The 16486-nt window shown below is 43.5% G+C and overlaps 1 protein-coding gene across 3 annotated transcripts in view; it reads right to left on the reverse strand.

Annotated features, from left to right (window-relative positions):
* Nucleotides 1-6449, reverse strand: part of c8h8orf34 (chromosome 8 C8orf34 homolog) — a 376587-nt gene extending 370138 nt beyond the window's left edge. For all 3 annotated transcript variants that reach the window (XM_080194886.1, XM_080194885.1, XM_080194887.1), the window contains exon 1: nt 6209-6449. In XM_080194886.1, the coding sequence (XP_080051012.1) occupies nt 6209-6274 (66 nt within the window). In that variant the 5' untranslated portion in view covers nt 6275-6449. The remainder of the gene's footprint in view (nt 1-6208) is intronic.
* Between the last annotated feature and the right edge of the window lie 10037 nt (nt 6450-16486).

A 16486-nucleotide genomic window follows, 5' to 3' on the forward strand; every position in this document is an offset into this window, starting at 1 on the left:
ATTGAGGGGGAGACAGTGGGCATGTGGCAGGGATAAACAGTGGGGCTGGGACTATTGAGTTTTACATTTGTAGGGGGACTAAGTAATTTTACTTCTGTTCATTCTTGGAACGCAAACATTACTGCAAGGTTAGCATATAATGCTGAGCCTGAGTTGCCCTCGAGAAGCATGTGGCAGCACTTCTTTAACGGTTACAGTCCACAATAGATAGAAACTAACTGACCTTGCATTGGTCAGTCATATTTAGGTGCTAAGAAAATATTGACACTAAGCTGAAGGATGCAGCATATGATTTGAAAGATAGACACCTGTAATAACCAGTCGCACTGCTGCAATATACTTTTTCTTCCAATATGCAATACACATCCCTGTTTCACCTGCCATTTCTGTGCATAATTCCAAAGTTTATATAGGTCCTTCTTTGCTCCTTGGATGATTACGTGAACCCCCATTCCAATTCAGAGACGCGTGCACATGTGTCCACTGCTACGAATAAGTATATCTAATTTATGTTTTTAAAACTGACAAGAGTAAAAACAGAGGCCTACTCCGCTTGCATGTTGTTCTAGCTTCACATCACTGTTTCCTGAGACATCCACTTCAACCAATTCCTCATTCAATTAGCCTCAGTCTCTAGGACTCTACCAAATGGTTTGTTGAAAGCCCTGAGCATTACGCATGGCACTTTCTCATATGTACATTGCATGTCACTTTGTCAAAAGAAAGGCTAATGAGAAAGGATCTATATCAAATTTTTGTTTTTTGTACATATCCTTCATATACTTTTCCAATGATCAATTCCAGTTATAAAAGGAGGGAGAGTTTTAGTAACAAAGCATTTATGCAGAGTTTTCTTTTAACAAATGTTACAAATAGAGGAAGAGTTCATAAAATACAACGTGTAAAGTCTTTAGAGGGAAAAAAAAACTTAGTAATTTATGGGCAGAATTTTATGGTCCCCTACCTACAAGTTGGAAGTAGATCTGTAAAATTCTCCAGTTGACCAACCAACCGCCTTGCCACCTAGCACAACTTCCTAAACGTTTACATGGGGTAGATGCGTTCTTGCTGCGTTGAGACTTTTAAGGGCCGTTTCCGATCAGTCTCAATTTTGAGGTTGGTGGAAGGATTTCAGAGGCAGGTTGAAGTCCAGCGGGTCACCTTGCTTAGGACTCTGTTTTTTTTTAAGTTTATTTGTTAGTATCACAAGTAGGCTTATATTAACATTGCAATGAAATTACTGTGAAAATCCCGCAGTCACCACACTCCGATGCCTGTTTGGGTACACTGAGGGAGAATTTAGAATGGCCAATTCACCTAACCTGCACATCTTTCAGACTGTGGGAGGAAACTGAAGCACCAGGAGGAAACCCACACAGACATGGGGAGAACACGTCGATTCCACACAGACAGTGACCTAAGCCGAGAATCAAACCTAGGTCCCTGGCACTGTGAGGCCGAGTTGCCCCAAAGGACTCCTTCCTTTCTTCATTGAGACTCACTTCTAACAAGGACTGTATCTGCATATGCCACCTGATCCTCTGTGCTCTCCATCAAACTCCCCATCGCCACTCACACACTCCCTCCCCTCCTGCTATCCTCTTCCATGCCTCACATTCCATCTGTGAGGTCCTCCACTCCTGGACATAGAATCTGGTGATGACTTGCAATTCCAGTCCTGATCACTGCTGCCACTGGGATTAGCGTTCATGCTAATCTGAATGGCTGCAGCTCTCTGAGGTAGCGCTTTGAGTGAGAGTTGGAAGTCCCATCTCCAGCCAATTAACATGACCACTGATGTAAAGACTTCTTAAACAAGTGAGAGTGAGTTGACTTTCCACGTTCAAAATCCACCTTCATTGTGAGTGAGGTTGGGCAGTCTCGATCCAATTCCCATCAGGAATTAACCTTCAACTCAAAATTGCACCATGTTCAGCACAGAATTGATCATATCATGGAGATTAATACAGGTTGGAAATATCTCTGCTTTATATGAACTCAGGGTGTTCCATTCCCCTATACAAATAACCCTCGTCTTAACCATAAATATTTAAAAATTACAACAGCTAAAAGATCAAAACTGGAGACCAGGGTACTACATTTTACAGTCAATATCTATTTCCAAATGATTCTGTTGCCAAATTCTTTATACTGCATTTCACATTTTGCTGCGAATGCTTAGATCCAGTTGAGTGCCTCGAGGATTAGAATTGCAGGTAACGTAAAGGTAAAATTCTTAACTGCGCAGTTAAGATGGGGCTGTAGCAGAAGTGAGGCTTCACCCTGCTACAGATTAGAACTGTGAAATCTGTGTTTTCAGAAACTATACAAAAAGGAGGCAAACTAGGATGGTAATGAAATTGCCTTTCCTCATAAAATCACCAGTTAACAAGCCCAGACTGCTTTTGTAAAAGTAAAATGGTTTAATAGTATCAGACAATGGAATATCTTTACCCATACTGAGTGACATTATCAGAAGGATATGGATGCTTTGGAGAGGGTACAGAAGAGGTTTACCAGGATGTTGCCTGGTCTGGAAGGTATTAGGTATGAGGAGAGGTTGAATAAACTCAGTTCGTTCTCACTAGAACAATGGAGGTTGAGGGGTGACCTGACAAAGCTTTACAAGATTATGAGTGGTACGGACAGAGTGGCTAGTCAGATGCTCTTTCCTCATGTAGAAAAGTCAAGCACAAGGGGACAAAGGTTTAAAGTGCATGAGGAAATGTTTAGAGGAGATGTGTGAGGCAAGTTTTTTTTTTACACAGAGATGGTGAATGTCTGGAATGCGCTGCCAAGGGAGGTGGTAGGAGCAGGTATAATCACAGCATTTAAGGGGCATCCAGATGAGCACATGAATAGGAAGGGAATGGAAGGGTACAGGCTCTGTAAGTGCATACGATTTTAGTTTAGGCAGGCATCATGATTGGCGCAGGCTTGGAGGGTTAAAGGGCCTGTTCCTGTGTTATACTGTCCTTTGGTCTTTATTGGAGGTTACCTAATGGTAACACAATGGTAGCCTCTCGGTTTATGGCAGCGGCATAAAATACTTTGATCCAGGATGACATTCTTCAAATGACCTGAATGCGAGACTTTATACAATGGTTATGTTTAATCTGTTGTCTTTAATTCAAGGCGCAAAATGAAGTAATGGAGATGTGCATGTGATCTCCTAGTAACTCTGCCCAGAGGCAAACTCTGCATAATTTGCTTATAACGGAGAAAACAACCCAAACTGAAATTTAATCAAAGCCAAGTGTGATCTGTAACACTTGGACACAAAGGAAAAGGCAGCTGGCCTTACTGCTGCAGCCTTTCAGACTGAAAGAGTTGGGAAAAAGAGAACCCACAATAGGAACTGCTATGTCAAACAGAAGGTCTACTTTTGAATCAAATGCCAAGTGGAGGGCTGGTGAGGAAGGAACCCACCCCTGAGGAAACTAAAGATTATGAAAAAGTAGACATCACAGTATCCAGTCAAAACTTTACATTGAGGAGTCCATTCTATTATTTTCAAAAGTTTGAGCGAAAGGGAATTGGTTTCAAAGGACACAAAGATTCACCTTTGAAGCAGGGAGAAAAGATTCTGTTAATGTCAGAAAGACTGTAAACTTAGACTGACATGTCTAAGGAGAATGCAGTATGATGTATAAATGGTATGGAATTGTGTTAATAAGGAGAGATGTATTTTCTTTGTTTAGTGCTCAAGTAATGTTTGATGTGAATTAAAATTTAATTTCTTGCGAAGGATGTAAATTATGAAATTTTGTTCTGCTGTTCTTTGCGTAGGTCACTGGGACTTCATAGTGGTCATTTCAGGGATCATAACTGAAACTTCAAAACAAGAGAGGATGATGTTAGTTATATTTTAGGTCATGGAGTTCATTTTACTGTTTGTATGACTTTGATGTGTGCAAATTGGCTGTTTTGTTTGCCTACAAAACATGACCACACTTCAGAAGCAAATTATTGGTTGTAAAGTGCTCTGAAACATAATATTTTGTTTCTTTAGTAATCTTTCCAGTAGACCTTCATCTGCATGCACCTAGTATATCATTCATAATGGAAGTTGTTATAGGGTCAGTCTTTGAAATATTGTACTGACTATAAAAAAAAACACAACTATCTCATCTTTGTAAAATGTGACAGAACATAAATCAAAGTTCGACATTTCATCACTGTCCAAAAAACAACTTAGCTACTCAAGATTTGTACACTGCAATGCAATCTGAGCAATGTTCTAATTATATTTATTACTACAACATGTTTGTTCAAATGTATTATGTCACAGTACATTGACACTACATGCAACCACATGTGTTGACATATTTCACAAAATTGACTAGAAGTCTTATATTGTGATTATGTTTGATCCCAATTAACTAACAGGAGTATGTTATTCACAAATGACATACCATTGCAGAAAGCACAATTGTCCTATTATTGTGTGGTAAATTACAAAATACACTCTCAAATTTAAAAATATGATTGATCATGAACCATTAACAAAAGTACCCAGGTCTTATCCAGAGCACAGATTGACTGCCTTTTTCTAATGTTTTCCTTAACAGTAATAATGTAACAATTTTTTTTACAATTAATTGACACTGTAACCATCACAAAACTTCCAAAAATATGACAGAACATTCTATATAATTGTTTTTGTCCCAGAGATGAAAATTAGTATTCAAATTTACCAACTCAAAACTTCAAAACTGAAAATTAGGCAATTCACCAAAAATTTCAACCTCTTTAAAACATTACCATAATTAGTCTTACTTATAAAAAAAACTTCCTGAAATAGATTGAATATTCAACACACATTAAACAAGGAGGATTTTGAAAAATAACTTGCAGCAAAACTCATGATCTTTACTCGTCACAAGTCAATAATATTCTGGAGAAAAAGTAAAACTGAAAACAAGAAAAACAAAGAAAAAATGGAAACAAACTACACATTTATCTGATGTGACATTTTGGCTGTTGCTCTTCTATAAATGTCGGTGTTTGCACATTTTAATTACTAAAACAGCATGTACACATAATTGGGTGATTGCAATTTTCCCGGACGAACTGCTGACTCTGTAAATACTCGCTGAATAAAGCGGACACCTAGGCATCGCGTTCAGAAGTGTTTCACAAACACTTCTATACCCCTGCCCCTGAAGGGAAAGCGCCACCATTTCGTCAGGAGGGTATTGAGCTTTAAAAGCAGCCCACTCCGCAGGTTGTGCAGTTATAAGCAAACGAAAGATATTGCCCGTTATTTCACAGAGACAGAGTCCCTTTAAAATACAATCCAATTGACTTGTAGCCGTGCTGCTGAAACACGCGTGCGCACTTCCACACACAGCATCAATCCCCACAGCCCAGCAATTTCACTGAAGGGACTCTCTGCACTTTGTACTTGCTGCTGGCTTCTTCCAATCCACAGAAATGCCCCTTTTTAATAAAAAGCTGGCTTTCCCGCGGGCTCCTGGACCAAGTTATTCTGTAGATGGCCACAAAGGGTTTTTAAAATCAAAGATGGGAAAATCTAACCAAATGATATGTAGCTCAGCGACACTGGAAGTACAGGGGCAGGAGAAAGCTTCACTCAGCAAAGTCCCGTTTCTCCACTGATGGAAACGTTTCCCGTGTCTCCCCGACATGTCTGACTCTGACAAAATGACAAGTTCACAGCGCCTGTCCAAGGAGATATTTCGCATCTTTTGTTTGAAAGTGATTTGTTAACCTAATGAAGTTTAACAAGGCAACTCCGGCCAGAAAGAAAATGAACTAATTCCTGCACGATCCAGGAACCATTCCCATTTCCTACTTTAAATGTCACTTCATTTGTAAAGCACCATGATCAGTTTACACTGTCAGGTTTCTGATAAGACTGTCCAGTGATAGGAATCCCCACATAATATGCAACCTCGTTTAAGGCGACCTGCCCAGTACTTTTAGAGAAGCATGGCATTAGATTTTAACAGCTCACATATTTTACAGAAGCGCCCCCCCCCCCCCCCCGCCTTTTGTTAAGAATTCGCTGCATGGAAGCAACCCCAATACTCCTCACTGATTTCATGCATTTTTTTTGTGCGTTACCCCTTTCCAATTTGACATCTGGAGTAACTCCAGCTGCCACCACCTCCTCCTGTTCACCTGCCATTCCTCATTTGCCGCCTTCTCGCCCATTTCAAATGTGACAATAAATCAGACTCACCTCGAACAGAGGACCTATCCTGTTCTGCTCCAGGTAGCTTTGAATTCGAGACTGCTGAGACGCCATCCAAAATATCTTCCCCTGCCTCTGGCTGGGGAACAAATGCTGATTTTTTTTAATGATATACAAAAATTGTAAAAGAGAGAGAAAAAATGAAAGAATAACTTTCTTTTACTGCATGCCTAATGTTTCCCCGAATGTTAGTAGGGGCTGCTGCGCTTTGGGTGACAGTATGTCTGTGTTGAAGTTGGGGAAGCCGGGGAGCTCCTCCAGCTTGTCTCTCTCAGCCTCAAGTTGTTAGTTGCTGTTCCCTGGCAAACACAAGGCGTTGCGTCTCCCGGCTGCTCCCTAGCGACGGCAGTGTGGAGAGATTCACCTTGCATTGGCCAATGTGCCACTCAATCAGCATACAGCCCCGGTTGGAGAATGAAGACTTGTCCAATCGGCGGACACCCGGTCCCCGCCTCCTCAATGTGCCCATTGGCTGCGAACAGCACCAATATCGCCCTTGGCTTTCGAGTGAGGGAGAGAAACTGGGCAAGAGGGAAGTTGATATATCATCCAATTTATTTCCCTTTAAGTAATATGTGTTGTCCGCCCGATGAATTATTTATTGATGGTTGGTATAAGCAGTAAGCACATGATTATGTTACATAAAGCTGGAAGGACTGCGCCTTCCTGTAAGCTTTGCGAAGTTGAACACAACATTGTTTTGACAGGTTTCAGACGTTTGCAAACGGCCAGCTCCTGGTTTTGGACCGACGACTGGAATGTTCCATTCTATCCTCCAAAATCTTCCTTCACTCAACAAAAATAATACAATACCTATAGCATAAGAATTAGATTAAATCCAAGTAGAATTTTGCAAATATCTTCCACGCACACTGCCTTTTGTATCAATTACTTATCAGTGTCACAAGTGGGTTTACATTAACACTGCAATGAAGTTACAATGAAAATCCCGTAGTTGCCACACTCATGTGCCTGGTCTAGGACACTGGGGGAGAATTTAGAATGGCCAATGCACCGAACCAGCACATCTTTCAGATTGGGAGAGGAAATTGGAGCACAGACAATGACCCAAGCTGGGAATCGAAACCAGATCCCTGGTGCTCTGAGACAGGAATCACTATGCCATATCTTATTAGCAGTAGTTTTCAAACAGGTGAGAAAGCTTTCTAACAGACTAACACTGCTAACAGGAATAGCCATTTCTGCTCTACAGCATAAGAACATAAGAAATAGGAGCAGGAGTAGGCCAGCTAGCCATTCAAGCCTGCCCCGCCATTCAATAAGATCATGGCTGATCTGAAGTGGACCAGTTCCACTTTCCCGCTTTCTCCCCATTTACCTTTAATTCCCCTGTCTATCAGAAACCTATCTACCCGTGACTTAAATATATTCAGCGAGGTAGCCTCCACCATTTCAACGGGCAGAGAATTCCAGAGGTTCACCACCCTTTGAGTGAAGAAGTTCCTCCTCAATTCTGATCTAAACTGCACCCCCCCCCCTTATCTTGAGGCTGTGTCCTCTAGTCCTGCTATTCTTTCTAAGCGGGAAGAATCTCTCTACCTCTACCCTATCCATCCCCTTCATTATCTTATACGTCTCTATAAGATCCCCCCTCATCCTTCTAAACTCCAACGAGTACAGACCCAGTCTATTCAATCTCTCCTCATAGGCTAACCCACTCATCTCCGGTATCAGCCTAGTGAACCCCCTCTGCACTCTCTCCAAGGCCAATATATCCTTGCGCAAGTGCGGCGACCAAAACTGCACACAGTACTCCAACTGTGGCCTCACCAGTACCCAGTACAGTTGCAGCAAGACCTCCCTACTTTTATATTCTATCCCCCTCGCTATAAAGGCCAGCATCCCATTTGCCTTCTTGATCACCTGCTGCACCTGCAGACTGGGTTTTTGCGACTCATGCACAAGGACCCCCAGGTCCCTCTGCACCGTAGCATGCTGCAGCTTTTCACCTTTTAAATAATAATCCCTCCTACTATTATTTCTGCCAAAGTGGATAACCTCACACTTGCTAACATTATACTCCATCTGCCAGGTCCTTGCCCACTCGCTCAGCCTATCCAGATCCCTCTGCAGACTTTCCACACCCTCCACGCAATTTGCTTTTCTACTCATCTTCATGTCATCAGCAAATTTCATCACCCTACACTCAGCCCCCTCCTCCAGATCATCTATATAAATGGTAAATAGCTGAGGCCCCAGCACCGATCCCTGCAGCACTCCACTAGTCACCAACTGTCAATCAGAATAGCACCCATTGATACCAACTCTTTGCTTCCTATTAGACAACCAATCCTCTATCCACGCTGACACCTTCCCCCCAACTCCATGCACCCTAACCTTTATAAGGAAACAGACAAAGATTTAGAGCCGTTTCATCCATGCCAAAGAGCTTAAAATTAATACTTTAAGTCTAAAGATTATCTGCATCAATTAAGAAGTCTTACAACACCAGGTTAAAGTCCAACAGGTTTATTTGATAGTACGAACCTTCAGACTGCTGCTCCTTCATCACTCACCTGATGAATGGGGCAGTGCTCGGAAAGCTCACACTACCAAATAAACCTGTTAGACTTTAACTTGGTGTTGTCATAGAATCATAGAAACGTACAGTGCAGAAGGACGCCATTCAGCTCATCGAGCCTGCACTGACTGCAATCCTACCCAGACCCTAGCCCCATAACCCCATGCATTTACCCTCGTCCCCCTGATACTAAGGGGCAATTTAACATGGCCAATCCACTTTGCCCGCACATCTTTGAACTGTGGGAGGAAACCAGAGCACCCGAAGGAAACCCACATAAATGCGGGGAGAATGTGCAAATGGCGGCATAGTGGTCAGCAGTGCTGCCCCACAGCACCAGGGACCCGGGTTTAATTCTGGCCTCCAGTCATTGTGCGAACTCCACACAGACATTCTCCCCATATGTGAGTGCATTTCCTCCAGGTATTCCGGTGTCCTCCCACATTCTTTGGATTTGGCAATTGACAATTTAATACGGCCAATCAACCTAACCCACAATCTTTGGATTGTGGGTTAGGTTGATTGGCCATAATAAATTGACGCTAGTGTCAGTGGGATTAGCAGGGTAAATATGTGGGGTTACGGGAATCGGGCCTGGGAGAGATTGTGGTCAGTGCAGACTCAATGGACCAAATGGCCTCCTTCTGCACTGTAGGGATTCTATTATTCCTCACAGGCAGTGACCCAAGCCGGGAATTGAACCCAGGTCTGTGGCATTGTGAGGCAGCAGTGCTAACCATTGTGCCACCATGCCATTCATATGTTGTGAGACTTATTGCTGTGCCCACCACAGTCCAATGCCAGCATCTTCATTTCATTGCAGCAGCTAAGACAAGGCTGGCTGCAGTACTATAATTGATGCCAAAATGGAAAAATATTAACTACTTCCAGACGACACTTTCTAAATGCATATTTAAACTATCCTTATATTAGCTTAATCATTGAGATCACCCAATCAATAATTTTCAACTGAAATACAAATTTAAATACTGCATATGATAGAAATCAGAAACAAAAACTGAAAATGTTTGAAACAGTCTGACGGCATCCATAAAGGAATAATTTTCACAGTTCAAATATAGCCTTATATCAGAATCAGAAGTTGCAGATAATTGGTGTATAGTGGAAACAGAAGAGGGAAAGGAGAGAATACATCATACACAAGAAAATAATGATGTATAAAGTGATTATATGGCGAATTGGAGATGGTTAACTTACTACATACTAGCATAGGGATAAAGGAGGAATGATGTGAGAAGTTAGAGACATTAAATAACATACAAGGTATGTGTGAATATTTGATAGCTTTGAGAGGGAAAACATGGTAACATTTCAAAGTGGAATAGGACCCAATGGCCCAAGCATTTGGTGGATAGATACCATAGGTTCATGCCACTCCTCCAATTGACCACTAATATTCATCCACTACATCAATTTGTAATCTTCTCCCATCTTCTAAATTGCTGGTATGGTCACCTTAATTTACTATCAACTGTTGACAGGGAGAAAGTGGGAGCTGTGGTTACTTAAGTTATGTTACAGCCAAATAGTTGCAAAGTGGTGCAGACACAATGGACCAAATGGCCCACTTCTGCCCTGTAATAATTCTGTGAAGTAGAATCATAGGATCCCTACAGTGCAGGAGGACATTTGGCTCATCGAGTCTGCACTGACCACAATCCCACCCAACCCCTAATCCCACAGCCCCAGGTTTTTACCCCATTAGTCCCCCTAACACTGTGACAATTTAGCATGGCCAATCAACCTGATCCACACGTCTTTCGACTGTGGGAGGAAACTGAAGCACCCGGAGGAAACCCACACAGACCACAGGGAGAACGTGCAAATTCCACACAGTGGCTCAAGCCAGGAATCAAACTCAGTTTCCTGGCATTGTGAGGCAGCAGTGCCAACTACTGTGCCACAGTGCCACCCCCGAAAGAAGCCATTTTCCGTGAAAATTGCTGAAAAGTGCCAAGTTCATAGGTCAGGATTTTCTGACCCAATTCTGTCCCCACCAACAACATTTGCATCTGATTATAAGCTCTGCTTGCCAGAATCATCCCCTCGCGCTTGATCATCTGGGCATTTTGACATGCAATTAAAATAACTTGTTTCATTATGATACATAAGCAATATGTACCTGGCAACCTGAACTTTATTCATAATTGAGGTTAATTCACAACCTTAAATTGCAGGCAGCACCACATCATTTTTTGGAGGTGGTGATTCTCAAACGCCAGATCAGCAAGAGACTAGCTTTTCAAGGGCTGCAAGTCTAAGCCAGTCATAAAGTAGTGGGGTGAACCTGGACTCTGGCAATGGACGGAGCTGCAAGGTTAGGGCTATTCTGGGGAAGGGAAAAATAGACCACAGGCAGGAGAAGAGGTTGCAGGGCCAGGACTGTGCTGAGGAAGGGGTGGGGTGGGGGTTGGGGGTTAAATCTCCCAAGGCAGGAAAAGGGGCTGCAGGGCTACAGCTGCACTGGGGAATACAAATCAGGAAGATTACACTCAGAGCAAGGCTGTGGGGATGTTAGTATCCACAGCACTAGAGAGGGAGAGAGAATGTTGCAGATTAACATGAGTCATTTTGGACCAGGACGGAAGGAGCACTGAGTGAGGTTGTACTTCAATTTACATTGTTGAGCTTGTAAAAATTATCTTTGCCCCTGTCCAGGGAGGGAGACGGCATGCTGGTCTCAATCATGTTCAGTATATTGTACACAGGGCATGGAATATCGCAAAGGTCTGCAGGGTGTCTGCCACACCTGGTATGCTCAGTCAGGGAAGACATCTGGAACCTACAGATGGGGAAAAGACATTGTGGGAGTACCTGAGGATGTGGGGGGGAGGGGGGAGGGCTGCTAAATGTTTAATTTAAGTGGGCTCAGGATGGGGAGGCGTGAGCTCAACACAGGACATCCATTTCAAAATGTTACGCGTTAACAAATGGATATCCAACTCAGTCACAATGGGATTAAGGAATCCAGGGGGAGGATTGGAAGATCTTGGATAGAGGAAAATCTGAACAATAAGTTGCTGAACATTAAGGTGATGAGAGGGCTTTCCATACTCACACAGCAGGGGTCCAAGCTGGAGTTCCAACCTGCAGCAATGGCATAGTACAAAATTAAAATGGGGAGAAGCACTGCTGCTGAGGATCGATTGGCGGGCACACATTGGAGGTTGGCAGGGGTGAAGAGGTTATCACAGAGGCATCCAACTGAATTGTGCATTCCCAAATAAGACATGTTAAGAGAGTTCGCTGACAGGAATCAGGGAAGTGAATCAATGAGGCCTGCTCATGCAAGACTAATACTGATAAATAGCACTAATCGATCTCCTTGTTTTAATCCCTTTTCGCAGCATGGAAATTCCCCAGAGTCCTAATGAACTCCAGAGCAACTGGGAGACTGAACAAATTTCCAAAGACTGACAGAAAGTTGGTGTTAAAAGTTGATTGACAGAAGAGAAGCCTCAGCTTCCTTCAAATAGTCTAATTTTTTGACTAAGTATTCACCCTCATGTTTATTATTGTTAGTGTGCAGTGAATGAGGATCCCAGCACCTGCTGAAAGCAGCACATTCAAGCACCTGGACAAAGCAATGTCACAACAGTCAGTCATGTTTGGCAAGGGTGTGGGGATTTTGAGACATGTCTCGCACTGGCAATCATTTCAGGGGCAAATGGTTGTTAACATGGGAAAAAAGCCCTTGAACCCACATTCATTGACAAGTCCTTTACAGAAAGAGGACCTTTGGAGACTAATGCTGACTCTTGCCTGTTTCTCATGATACTGCACAGAGGAGAACAACAAGATGACACTTGCATTTATTCTCTGCATAATCATAAACAGGCAGGAGAGGAGGAGGAGAAGATTGTGACGGAGGTGCCTGGTCTGCCAAACTGAGCAGCAAACCCTCAAGACCAAGCACCAGCAGAGGCTTCTGGATACAGAGTTTGAGGCACAGAGATATCATGTCATGCTCGCAAGACCCGGATCTACAGAGCTTGCATCTCTTATCTGCCAATGAGCACAAGACAGCTTTGTTGCTGGCTCTGCATGTTCAGGGACATGGTTACTCACATTTGTTACATTCTCCAGGAATTGACACCACAGGGATTGGGAGGGCATCCATTGCCAGTGGTTGTGAAAGTAACAGTCACTCTAAATTCCTACACCAGTGGCTTTCTCCAGACCTCCGCTGGGGATCTCTGTGATATCTCTTAAGTATCCATGCACAAATCCATTCAACAAGTCACAGATGCCCTTTTTGCCAAGGGCCACAATTGCGTCAATATTAACAGAGATCAAACAAGCCTGGACGCCAGAGCACTGGGCTTTGCTGAGATTGATGTGGATATGCCGATTTTGCTGAGATTTCCAGATTTCCACAAGTGCAGGGAGCCATTGGCTACATTAATGTAGCTATAAAAGCTCCATGGCAACAAACACTAATACATAAACTGGAAAGACTGTCACTCGCTCAGTATATCGCTTGTCTGTGATCACAAGAAAGATCTCATGCAGGTTTGTGCCAAATACTCAGGAAGCATCTGGGAGGCAATGGCTTTGAGATATTACCGCTAAACTATTAATCCAGAACATCAGCTAATGTCTTGGGACTGGGGTTCGAATCCCGCCACAGCAGATGGTGGAATTTGAATTCAACAAAAAGTACCTGGAATTAAGACTCTACTGATGGTCATGTCGATTGTCGGAAAAACCCATCTGGTTCACTAATGTCCTTTAAGGAACAAAATTTGCCATCTTTACCTGCTTTGACCTACATGTGACTCCAGAACCATGGCAATGTGGTTGCCTCTCAACTGCCCCACAAGGACAACTAAGTATGGGCAATAAATGCTGGCCAGCCAGCGACATCCATGTCCCATGAATGAATATTAAAAAAAAATTCATACATCTTGTATAGATCACAGATCCCGGACATTGTGAGGCAAATTGTGCGGAGGGTGTGGAGAGTCTGCAGAAGGATCTAGATAGGCTGGGTGAATGGGCCAGGAAATGGCAAATGGAATTTAATGTTGGCAAGTGTGAGGTGGTCCACTTTGGTAGGAAGAATGGTAGGAAGGACTATTACTTACGTGGCGAAAAACTGCAGCAGGCGACGGTGCAGAGGGACCTCGGGGTCCTTGTGCATGAGTCGCAAAAACCCAGCTTGCAGGTGCAGCAGGTGGTCAGGAAGGCGAATGGGATGCTGGCCTTCATAGCGAGGGGGATTGAATATAAAAGTAGGGAGGTCTTGCTGCAGCTGTATAGGGCATTGGTGAGGCCGCAGCTGGAGTACTGTGTGCAGTTTTGGGCGCCGCACCTGCGCAAGGATATTTTGGCCCTGGAGGGAGTGCAGAGGAGGTTTACTAGGCTGATACCGGAGTTGAGGGGATTGAGCTATGAGGAGAGGCTGAATAAACTAGGCTTGTACTCGTTAGAGTTTAGAAGAATGAGGGGAGATCTCATTGAGACGTATAAGATGATGAATGGGATGGATAGGATAGAGGTGGAGAGACTCTTCCCGCTCAAAAAAGACAGTAGGACTAGGGGGCACAGCCTCAAGATAAAGGGGAGGCGGTTTAGAACGGAGTTGAGGAGGAACTTCTTCACTCAAAGGGTGGTGAATCTCTGGAATTCTCTGCCCGTTGAAGTGGTGGAGGTTGCCTCGCTAAATATTTTTAAGAAGCGGGTTGATGGGTTCTTGATAAGAGAGGGGATTAAGGGTTATGGGGAGAGGGCGGGAAAGTGGAACTGAGCCACAACAGATCAGCCATGATCTTATTGAATGGTGGGGCAGGCTCGAAGGGCTAGATGGCCTACTCCTGCTCCTATTTCTTATGTTCTTATGTTCTTATGTACATCTTCAAGGGGATACAGGTCTGTTTCTTCAATGACAAAGGGCAAAGGATGTAGCTAATGATGCCCTTGCTGTGGTTTCACAGTCCTGCAGAGAGAAGACTTTAACTTTACTAATATTGATTGGAATTGCTATAGCTCTAGCTCGTTAGAGGGGTCAGTTTTTGTACAAAGCGTGCAGGAGGGTTTTTTGAGTCAGTATGTAGATAAGCCAACTAGAGGTGAGGCTATATTGGATTTGGTGCTGGGAAATGAGCCAGACCAGGTGCTAGACTTGGAAGTTGGGGTGCATTTTGGTGATAGTGACCACAATTCGGCTACGTTCACCTTAGTGATGGAAAGGGATAGGCATGAACCTCAGGCCAGTAGTTTTAGCTGGGGGAAGGGTAATTATGAGGCCATTAGGAGAGAATTAGGAAGCACAGGTTGGACTAGGAGATTACAGGGACTGGGAACGTCCGAAATGTGGAGTTTTTTCAAGGAGCAGCTACTGCGAGTCTGTGATAGGTATGTCCCTGTCAGGCAAGGAGGAATTGGTAGGGCTAGGGAACCGTGGTGCACTAAAAAAGTTGATTCGTTGGTTAAAAAGAAAAAGGAGGCTTATGTTCGGATGAGACTTGAGGGCTCGGGTAGTGCACTAGAAAACTTTAGATTGGCTAGGAGGGAGTTGAAGAGTGAGTTAAGAAGGGCTAAAAGAGGACATGAGAAGACTTTAGCTGATAGGATTAAGGAGAATCCTAAGGCGTTCTATAGGTATGTCAAGAACAGAAGGTTGGTTTGGGCAAGATTAGGGCCAGTTATAGACAGCAGAGGGAAGTTATGTGTGGAACTGGAAGAGATTGGAGAGGCATTGAACCAATATTTCTCTTCGGTGTTCACGCAGGGGGACAAGAATATAGCTGAGGAGGACACTGGGTTGCAGGGGAGTAGAATAGACGGTATTACAGTTGATAAGGAGGATGTGCTGGATATTCTTGAGGGATTGAAGATAGATAAGTCCCCTGGTCCGGATGGGATTTACCCTAGGATTCTCTGGGAGGCAACAGAAGTGATTGCAGAGCCTCTGGCTCTGATCTTCAGGTCGTCGTTGGCCTCTGGTATAGTACCGGAAGATTGGAGGATAGCGAATGTTGTCCCATTGTTTAAGAAGGGGAACAGAGACTTCCCCGGGAATTATAGACCGGTGAGTCTCACTTCTGTTGTGGGCAAGGTTTTAGAAAAAATTATTAGGGATAGGATTTATAGTTACTTGGAGAGTAATGAATTGATTGGAGATAGTCAGCATGGTTTTGTAGCGGGTAGGTCGTGCCTTACTAACCTTATTGAGTTTTTTGAAAAAGTGACCAAAGAGGTGGATGGGGATAAGGCAGTTGATGTGGTATATATGGATTTTAGTCAGGCGTTTGATAAGGTTCACCATGGTAGGCTTCTGCAGAAAATGCAGATGTATGGGATTAAGGGTAATCTAGGAAATTGGATCAGGAATTGGCTAGCAGATAGGAGACAGAGGGTGGTGGTTGATGGTAAATATTCATCATGGAGTTCGATTACGAGTGGTGTGCCTCAGGGATCTGTTTTGGGGCCACTGGTGTTTGTAATTTTTATTAATGATCTGGATGAGGGTATAGTTGGGTGGATTAGTAAATTTGCTGATGACACCAAAGTCGGAGGTGTGGTAGATTGTGAGGAAGGGTGTCATAGTTTGCAGGAAGACTTGGACAGGTTGCAGAGCTGGGCCGAGAGGTGGCGGATGGAGTTTAATGTGGAGAAGTGTGAGGTAATTAACTTTGGTAGGAATAACAGATGTGTTGAGTATAGGGCTAACGGGAGGACTTTGAATAGTGTGGATGAAC

This window comes from Carcharhinus amblyrhynchos, chromosome 8 (genome assembly GCF_965287045.1).
Source record: "Carcharhinus amblyrhynchos chromosome 8, sCarAmb.v2.hapA, whole genome shotgun sequence".
Lineage (NCBI taxonomy): Eukaryota > Metazoa > Chordata > Chondrichthyes > Carcharhiniformes > Carcharhinidae > Carcharhinus > Carcharhinus amblyrhynchos.